We start from the raw sequence: 10,307 nt of genomic DNA, 5'->3' as shown, positions 1-10,307 counted from the left end.
ACTTCCATGAGGTGTCGGCCCCAGCAGTCACTCTTTCTGTGACATTTATCACAGAAGCAATGAAGCCTCATGTCATTCCATGTTTAATACCGGTCTCCCCCCCGTAGAAGGGAAGCCCCATGGGGACAGGGACCATGGCTGATTTGCTAAGCGCTCTCTCTTCAGTGCCTAGCACATGGAGGCGAACACTAAATATTCATTAAATGATGGCTCTCCCTTCTGAGCCTCAGTTTCCCCGCATATAAAATGAGGAGGACGAGCCGAGTGACCTCAGCCCCTCTCCGGCCCTAACTTGGTGTGACTCCAGGACTGAGAAGAAGCGACAGGCTCCTGCCTGGGCCTATTATTGTCATCAGCTTCAAGCCCTGCTGGAAGCAGAGGGAGGGGTATCAATAAATAATGAACACATTGAAAATTCATTATGAGGCCGGGCGCGGTGGCTCAAGCCTGTAATTCCAGCACTTTGGGAGGCCGAGGTGGGCGGATCACAAGGTCAGGAGATCGAGACCACAGTGAAACCCCGTCTCTACTAAAAATACAAAAAATTAGCCGGGCGCGGTGGCGGGCGCCTATAGTCCCAGCTACTCAGGAGGCTGAGGCAGGAGAATGGCGGGAACCCGGGAGGCGGAGCTTGCAGTGAGCCGAGATCGCGCCACTGCACTCCAGCCTGGGCAAGAGCGTGAGACTCCGTCTCAAAAAAAAAAAAAAATTAAAAAAAAATAATAAAATAAAATAAAATTCATTATGAGATTATTTTCTGAGAACAGGGAAAGAGCAGGGGCACAGAATGGGAAGGAAGCAGAAGAGATGAGCCCAGAAAGGGGAAGCCTGGGACATGAAGTGATATTAACAATGAACATGTGCACAGCCCTTTACAGTTTACCCCCGGACAGTTCCTTCCCCATCATTTCCTTCATTATCCTCCCAGCAGCCTGTGAGATCTGTATCTGTAGAGCAGGTATGATTATGGTCCCATCCTATAGCAGAGAAAATTGGGGCTCCCTTGGGGCTCCCTTGACTGAGAACACGTAAGCTGGCAAGTGGCAGAGCCGAGATGGGAATCAAAGTCTCTGATTCTAAGCCAGCGCTCAGGCACCGGGCCAGCCACATGATGGTCACTGAGGAACACCCCTGCCCAGTGAAGAAGAAGATCACGAGGTCAGAGAGCCTGGTAGGGTGAGCTTCGGACGTTCCCCCAGGACGGCGTGTTCTCCCCACAGATGCTGAGTCGGCAAAGCCAAACTTGCCACCCACCCATCTCATTTACAGTAAATCCGGTGGGTTGCAGAAATGGGACCTGAAACTGCCTGAGGGCAGCAGGGTGGGGGGACAGTGGGGGGATGGGAAAGGGGCCAGCCTGCTGGGCCGTGGGAGGGGACCGTCAGGGGAAAGCCCTTCCCTCATCTGGGGAAGGGAACTTCCGCTTCGGACCGAGGGCAGCAGGCTCCCGGCTCCTGGTCCCACTGCTGCTCAGCCCAGCGGCATCACAGGACGCCGGCTTCCCAGGTGAGGACGGGGCTTGGCACCTGGGGGAGGCTGGCAGGGCCAATATGGCGGAAAGTGGTGATTCCGTAAGTGTGAACTTTGCGTTGCCTGCCTTGGAGCCAGCTGGGCTGTTTAACAGTGCAGGTCACTGGGCCCAATCCCAGACCTATGGGATCCAGCTCTCTGGGGTGAGCTGGGGAGTCTGCTGCTACCCAGGGCCCAGCGGATGGGCAGGCCGTCTAAAGTGGGAGCCTGGCACATAAGGGCTTTGGCATCACAGAGACTGGCTCTGCATCTTATGCGTTGGTCATCTTGGGCAAGTCACCTAACCTCTGTCAGCCCGCCCCTCTGTGGAGAACACAACCTCTCAGGGCTGCTGTGCCCTATAGGAGATCAAGCTTGCAAAAGCTTAGTGCATGCCCTGGCTCAAAATGTATCAGTAAACCGGAGGCAGGAGTGGGATTAGAACCCAGTCGCTCCTGCCCAGCCCAACATTTCCCCAACACCTTGCTTATCTCCTTATACTCTGCCGAGAAAACTCAGCTTGACTCTTGCAAATAAATAAGGGGACGTGCACGTAGAGTTACGATGAGTTCTCAGCTAGTACTGAGTGAGCGCAATGTTTGTGCAGTGGGGGAGTGGGATGTGGCACTGCACGGGGCGGGGGCACCTTATTTCTTCTAAGCGCCTTCTCCTGTCATCCTTCCGGCAGCCCTGTCAGGTTGAAATCAGCGTTGCCAAGAGACTCAGAGAGGTTAAGGCACTTGCCTGAGGTTATGCAGCCGGTAGCAGATGGGGCTTTAAAGTCAAGTGGGCCTGACTCCACGTTGGGGAAAGGGACTGCGGGGACCGAAGGAGATGGAAAGGTCAGAGCCTGGGGGGAAGACAGGAGAAACCAGGCTGGTAATGATCATGGGCTGGCACAGGCAGGAGGCAGTTAAACCAGGTGAGTTGTAAGCCCTAACCCAAGCCTGAAACTCGGTGGCATTTGAAATGGACTAGAACCAGCACTTTCCCACTTCCCCTGCCCCTGGCTTCCCCAAGAAGCCCAAGTCCCGTCAGTACCCTGCTCTCCACCCTTCCCCCCACCAGCTGGTCACAGCTCTCCACCCCTGGCTGCCTCCAACTGACAGAGCCCCTCCCTCTAAGCCCAGTCTCTCAAAGGGATTGTCTTTTTTTACTTCTCCAACCATCTTCCCTTTTGTTCAACCACTCAGGAATTCTTGGATGACAGTGATAATAATAAAATAGCTAATATTCATTAAGCATTTCCAACATGCCAGGATCTGTCGGAAGCTGTAACTCATGTCCTCTCACATACCCTATGAGGGATAGAGTAGCATTATCCCCACTTTATAGGAGGGTAAACTGTGACCAGAGAGGAGTGATTTCCCAAGTCCCTTAGCTAAGAAGCAGTAGAGACCTTACGTGAATGCTGAGTGTTGCTTTCCTTATGACACTCTAGGCTCCCACCACCAGGTGAATGTGTACTGCCTAACAAGAGCCGCAAGCATCGTGGTGGTAAAAAGCCACTTTCACCGAATACTGACCGTGTGCCTACCACTACTCTTAGCGTGCCCCATGCGTTAGTCCTTTTATCAGGCTGTCTGGCCTCAAAGTTTATGTTTTAACCACCAGGTACAGTGACCTCTTAACATAACATTGAGTTTTAAGATCCAGTGGATGTGGGTTTGACTCCCAGCCACACAGGAGCTGTGTGACTTTTATCAAGGTGCTTGCCCTCTCTGATCCCGTTTCCTTATCTGTAAAATGAGAAAGCAAGAGTGCATTCTCAGGGGCTGAGCATCAAATTACATGAGATAATGGCATGTAAACCAGCTGGCTCACAGCCTGGCCCATAAGTACCCAACTTATTAAAGTTATCAAATTGTAAAACCTTTAGAAGAGCAAGAGTGAGAGCTGATGCTTGTTCGGGGACAAGCAGGACCATGCCCCTGAGCCACCCTCTCTTCAGAGCATAGAGCCTGACAGAACCTAAAGCTGTCACCAGCAGACCCTGGCCATGCTCATCTTTACAGCTTCCTTTCCTTGGTGCACAGAGTCCGCCATAACTCAGGGCTTTGAGCAAGAAATTGATCAGGACCTGGCTGAGGGGCTGAGGCTGATTTGCCGAGCATAGGAGCCAAATATCAGCTGGCTTTTTCTGGTCCCAGGGGGCCCTCCACATGCCAGACTCTGAGGTTGGTACAGCCAGCATGAGGCAGAGAGGGCAGGGGTTTGGCGACAACCCTACTGTTAAATAATTTGCTGGGTGATTTGGGGTAGGTTGTTTTCTGAGTTCTGATCCTCAGTTTCTTCATCTGCAAGATGGGAAATTCACCACAACCCACTTCCCCAGGGTGTTGTGAGGATCAGAGAACAGCAGCAGCAGTAGCAGCCACAAGTCCCAATAAGAGCTTGGGGCTCAGGGCTTTGTGACTCTTTCCCATCCGGGGTCTCGCCTGGGTCCCTTTGGCCGCTCTGGGAGGTGGGCAGAGACCACTTTGCTCCCCCATTTTAAGAAAGGATACAGTTCAGCCTCTGAGGAAAGGTTTCCCAGAGGAAGAAGGCTTTGACCCAAGCCTTGAATGATGAAAAATATTTGGATCTGGGCAAAGGTGGAATGGGCTGCCTCAAGAGGTAACGAGCTGCCCATCACTGAAATGGTGCAAACCGTGGATGGAAGAGCCCTTGGCAGAGAGGTCATTTCCTCACACTCTGCTGAGAAAGTTCAGCTTGACTCTTCCAAGGAAATAATGTGATGTGCAGCTACAGTTGTGATTAATTCTTAGGACTGAGTGAACACAACGTGTGTGCAGCAGGGGAGTGTGATGAGGCACCACACGGGGACCTTGGCAGAGGTGTCATTGAGGAAACTTAAGAATAGGCTGACGGGTCCTCAGGAACGTAAACATGGAATTGCCATAAGCGGTAATTCCTCTTCTAGTTATAAACTCCAAAGAATTACAAACAGATACTCAAGTCCTGGTTCACAAATGTTCATAGCAGCACTCTTCACAGTAGCCAAAAGGTGGAAACTTCCCAAATGTCCACCAATGATGAGTGGATAAACAAATAGTCAAGCGAGATGGTGCATGCCTGTAATCCCAGCTACTCAGGAGGCTGAGGCAGGAGGATCGCTTGAGTTCCAGAGTTCGAGACCAGCCTGGTCAACACAGTGAGACCCCAACTCAAAAAAAACCAAAAATCCAAAAACCAAATTGTAGTCTAGTCGATAAGTGGAAAGACACAGACTGTATTTTCCTCTGCTCTCACACCATGACAGTCAACCCAGAAGACTTCTGAGACCAAGTGTGGGGGGTTTCTCCCCATACACCAGCAAGCAATCAAATCTGCTGGCTGTCTTTCCGCTCAGTTCTGATACTGTCTAGAAATAGCATCAGTCCCCACAGGCTGAGAGCTCGGTCCCACAAGACTGCTCCCCCTCAGACACCAGTTGCAAGTCCAGGATCCCAGAACTTCTGACCAATCAGCTTCAAGTTGGGGTTCTCACAACCCCCTCCTTGGGTTTGGTTTCTTTGCTAGAGTGCCCCACAGAACTCAGGGAAACACGGTTAGCAGTTTATCATAAAGAATGCTATAAAGGATGCAGATGAGGAGATGCCCAGGGTGAGGTATGAGGGAAGGGGCGTGCCACTGTCATGCCCAGGTCCCTGGGCACGCCGCCCCCAAGGAACCTTCTCATGTTCAGCTATTTGGAAGTTCTCTAAACCTAGTTCTTTGGGATTTTTATGGAGGCTTTATTATGTAGGCATGATTGATCAAACCACTGACCATTGGTAATCAACTTAACCTTCAGCCCCACTCCCCTCCCCAGAGGTTGGGGGGTGGGGCTGAGAGCAGACCCTCTAAGCCTGCCTTGGTCTTCCTGGTGACCAGCCCCATCCTGAAGCTACCTAGGGCCTGCCAGCCATCAATCAATCATTAGCATACAGAAAGACATCACTTTGGAAATTTTACGGATTTTAGGAGTTCTCTGCCAGGAAAGAGGTAGAAGACCAAATATATACTTTGCAATATCACATGTATCCACACAATGGAGTATTATTCAGCTATAAAAAGGAATGAAGTACTGATACATGCCACAACATGGATGAACCTTGAAAACATTACACTAAATGAAATAAGTCAGACACAAAAGGTCACATGTTGTATAATTCCATTTATATGAAATAATAGGAATAGGTAAATCCATAGGGACAGAAAGCAGATTCGTGGTTGTCAGGGGCTGGGGGAAAGAGGATTGAGAAGAAACTGCTTAACGGGCATAGAGTTTTATTTTGGGGTGATGAAAAGTCTTGGAACTAGGTGGAAGTGAGGATTACACAAGACTGTGAATATATTCAACACTACTAAAATGCTTGCTTTAAACTGGTTAATTTTATGTTGTAGGAATGTTGCCTCAATTAAAAATATATAGGCTAAGGGTTAAACTAGATGAACTTTAAGGCCACTCTGTCCTGAGATTTAATGGCATGGAACACAGGCCATGCTGACCTGTTTGAGACAGCCCACCAGCTTCTTCCTAGTTCTTTGGGATTAAAAAGGAGCTATCACTGCCCTCTTGCCAGAGTCACAGCTCTGAGAATATTCCACCAGCAGAAACAGCCTGGTATGCTGGCAGGGACATCGGCTTCATTCCTTCCTGTATGACTTTGAACAAGTGACTTGGCCTCCCTGAGCCTCAGTGTCCTGTTTGGTGTAGGAATCACAGTAGATGCAGGGATGCTCTAAGCATGCAAGGTGGCCTCTCCATAAGCAGCATCATACCCTGAATTCAGAAGCTCTACTGAATAAGAGCTTTGGGGGAATAAAACCCTCAAACTCACAGTAGCCTAGTTGCCTCTCCAGTCTTGCTTCCTGTCACTTGAACCCTCGCTCCCCTCTGCCATACTGGCCTCCTGATGATCCTCAACATCCCAACCTCTGTCCTACTTCTGGGCCATCTCCATACTTTTCTGTCCTCCTGGAACATTCTTGCCCCCACTTTTCTGGACCTTCAGGTCTCAGCCTAACCATCAGTTCCAAGAGTGGCTTCCCCTTGGAGAAGACTTTCCTGGTGGGAGGACTTTCCTCACAAAATCCATCACCTCCCACCTCCAGCCCAGTTACTCCGCCTCCCAGCATCCTTCCCTTTCTTTCAGAGCACCAATCACAGTCTATCGCTATTTCTATTTACTTGTATGCTGACCTGTTTATATCTACCTGTTTGTATCTGTCCCCACTAGGGGCACAAGACCATGAGGGCAGGGACCGTATCTGTCTTGTTCTTCACTGAATCCCCACCACCTTCACAGGGTCTGGTAGATAGGGGACAATCAGTGAACATGTGGATGGAGGAATGGATGGATGGAAGGACAGATAGAGGAATAGAGGGATGGATGGATGAATGAATAGATGGATAGATGGACAGAGGGATGGAGGGATGCAGGGGCAGAAGGATGGATGGATGGATGGACAGAGGGATGCAGGGATGGAAGGATGGAGGGATGGATGGATGGACAGCGGGATGGAGGGAGGGACGGATGGGTGGTTGGATGGATGAATGGACAGATGGATGCAGGGATGGAGGGATAGAGAGATGGATGGATGGATGGATGGATGGATGATGGATGGGTGGATGCAGGGATGGGCAGAGGGATAGATGGATGGATGGATGGATGCAGGGATGGAGGGATAGAGAGATGGATGGATGGATGGATGGATGGATGGATGGATGGATGGATGGATGGATAGAAGGATGGATGATAGGATCACCATGGTGGTAGCCTCTCACATTGTGTTCTCCTCCACAGGAGACATCTGACATAGTATGATGATGAAGATCCTGTGGGGCAGCATCCCAGTACTGATGTTGCTCCTGCTCCTGGGTCTGCTTGATGTCTCCTGGGCCCAGGGCAGCTGCACCGGGCCCCCAGCCATCCCTGGCACTCCGGGTATCCCTGGGACACCTGGCTCCGATGGCCAACCTGGGACCCCAGGGATAAAAGGAGAGAAAGGTACCATGGGATTTAGAGGCACATTGGTAATACTGACCAAGTTTCCCGTCTTCTGCCTCCCAAGTCACAGTTGCCTGCCTTTGAGACTGCAGAAGCACTGGCAAATCCAACAGCTTGCTTAACCCTTGCAGTAACTTTGTAAGGAGGGAATTCTGATTCCCATTTTACAGACAGGAAAGCAAGCATTTAGAAAGGCTACTGACTTACTCAAGGTAGCCCAGTAAATGTTGAGGCTAAGACCAGACCACAGGTCTCTTGCATTAAATTCAGGTGGAGAGAGAGTGCCGCTGTGGCCACAGAGTTCTGTGTTTAAACTTACCTCCTGGGCAAGTGACTTCTCCTCTCTGAATTGCTACTTCCTCACCTGTAAGATGGGGGCAATGATACTTTTGTGGGGTTGTCATGGGGTTCAGATGAGACTCCCCACTGTGAAAACCCCTCTGTAAAATGTGGCTTATTCATTCATTTAACTTATGGTTATAGAGCAACCCTCTGTGCCAGTCACTCTCCTCACTTAATCTCATGTAATCCTCACAATCCCACAAAATACCTTCATCCCCATTTGACAGGTGAGGAGGCTGAGCCTCAGGAAATGTGACTCAGTCAAGGTGACACCACTACTAATGGCAGATGTGACACATGAAGCACATCTCTCTGTCCCCAGATCCCATCTTCTCAGGCCCTATTCTCTGCCACCCTACAGGAAAATCAGTTTTATCTTGTGTTGTGCCAAACCAAGGGGTAGTGGCTGCTTGGGGGTGGAGTGAGAAGGAGTCTAAAGTCCATTTCCAGGAGCAGCAAGAGTGAAAGTCATGGTTGGTTAGGGATGTCTGCCAGGGGTGAGGGATAGAGGGGGACAGCACTCATTATCCCTGCTCTAGCCTGAACAAGGACCCCCACACAAGCTGAGGAGGAGGGCCGGCCTAGCACCTTCCTTAGCAAGGAGCCGTTCTCTTCCCCACGGGCAGCAGCTCCCATGAAAGTCAAGCATATCATAGGCTCAGGAAGCTGGGCTGGAGGGAGACCCAGAGCCCCTGTCTGACACTGCCTCCTTTGTTTTACAGATGGGAGGCTGAGGCTGAGAGAGAGGCGGGGTCCTGCCCAACGTCCCAGCACAGGCCTCCTTTTGGTCTCAATGATCTCATTTCTTTGGTCTCTGCTTTTCCAGGGCTTCCAGGGCTGGCTGGAGACCATGGTGAGTTCGGAGAGAAGGGAGACCCAGGGATTCCTGGGAATCCAGGAAAAGTCGGCCCCAAGGGCCCCATGGGCCCTAAAGGCGGCCCAGGAGCCCCTGGAGCCCCAGGCCCCAAAGGTGAATCGGGAGACTACAAGGCCACCCAGAAAATCGCCTTCTCTGCCACAAGAACCATCAACACCCCCCTGCGCCGGGACCAGACCATCCGCTTCGACCACGTGATCACCAACATGAACAACAACTACGAGCCCCGCAGTGGCAAGTTCACCTGCAGGGTGCCTGGCCTCTACTACTTCACCTACCACGCCAGCTCTCGAGGGAACCTGTGTGTGAAGCTCATGCGTGGCCGGGAGCGCCCACAGAAGGTGGTCACCTTCTGCGACTACGCCTACAACACCTTCCAGGTCACCACCGGCGGCATGGTCCTCAAGCTGGAGCAGGGGGAGAACGTCTTCCTGCAGGCCACTGACAAGAACTCACTACTGGGCATGGAGGGTGCCAACAGCATCTTCTCCGGATTCCTGCTCTTTCCAGATGTGGAGGCCTGACCTGTGGGCTGCTTCACACCCACCCTGGCTCCCCCTTCCAGCAACGCTCACTCTACCCCCAACACTACCCCTTGCCCAGCCAATGCACACAGTGGGGCTTGGTGAATGTTGCTGAGTGAATGAGTAAATAAACTCTTCAAGGCCAAGGGACAGTGGTGTAATTCAACTCTGTGTCCAAGCACCTGGCACACCAGAAATGCCATGCTCAGAAGTGTTGGTTACATGAATGAATGAACCATGAATGAATGAAGTCTCTGTCCGTGTGCTGCTCTGTGCCAGCCACACAGTGGGAGGCGGGGATCCAACACCAACTATGCTCCCAGCAGTAGCCTATACCTTTTCCTGATTCTCTCATTAATCCTCACACTCCTCCTGGGGGAGACGGCGCATCATGCCCAGCTTACAGAAGAGCAAACTGAGGATCAGAAGGGATGAAGGGATTGTCCACAATCTCACAGCAGGGCTGGGATTCAAGGGCAGGCTTGCCCACTGATGGCCTGAGACCTTTTTTAAAGGCAACATGTCTAGGCCAGCCCCTAGAGGGGCTCTGTGCTTGTCCCTTCCCCTTACCCCCACCAACGATCAAGAGGTCCTCCTCCAAGGCTTTAACTGACCTTGGAGTAGGAACCTTTCCCTTTTTATTCTCCCCACATGCCCTTCCTCCCAGTGTCTTCCCAGCCTAGGACAAGCTCAGTCATCCAGTTAGAGCAAATGTCACTCCCCTGCTCAAAAACCTTCAGTGGCTCCCCACTGCCCACCAGATACAGTCCCAGCCCATGAACCTGGCCTTCCAGCCTCACTCTACTGGGCCTTTCTGTCTTCTAAACAAGCCCCCCTCAGTGCTTTTCCTCGCCCTGTTCCCCTGCCTAGAAGCCTTCCAATCTGCCCATCTACCCATCCTCATTCAAGCCACACCTCCTCCCTGAAGCAGGAACACCCTAGCTCTCGCACGCTCACTCTTATGGCCTCCTCTAACCCAGGAGCATGCACAGCCAGCATCTGGCTCCTCACCCTGTCTCCCCAGCTAGGCTGTAGCTCCACACCCTGCTCATCTCTGAG

The 10,307-nt window shown here is 51.5% G+C and overlaps 1 protein-coding gene across 1 annotated transcript; it reads left to right on the top strand.

Annotated features, from left to right (window-relative positions):
- Positions 1-1,422: 1,422 nt before the first annotated feature.
- On the top strand, positions 1,423-9,394 carry C1QB (complement C1q B chain). The gene is made up of 3 exons (XM_005544500.4): positions 1,423-1,506; positions 7,302-7,505; positions 8,674-9,394. The coding sequence occupies exons 2-3, from the start codon at positions 7,319-7,321 to the stop codon at positions 9,246-9,248; spliced, it is 762 nt and encodes a 253-aa protein (XP_005544557.2). The 5' UTR covers positions 1,423-1,506; positions 7,302-7,318; the 3' UTR covers positions 9,249-9,394.
- The last annotated feature ends 913 nt before the right edge of the window (positions 9,395-10,307 follow it).

This window comes from Macaca fascicularis, chromosome 1, assembly GCF_037993035.2.
Source record: "Macaca fascicularis isolate 582-1 chromosome 1, T2T-MFA8v1.1".
Lineage (NCBI taxonomy): Eukaryota > Metazoa > Chordata > Mammalia > Primates > Cercopithecidae > Macaca > Macaca fascicularis.
This window is presented reverse-complemented; position numbering and strand designations above follow the sequence as displayed.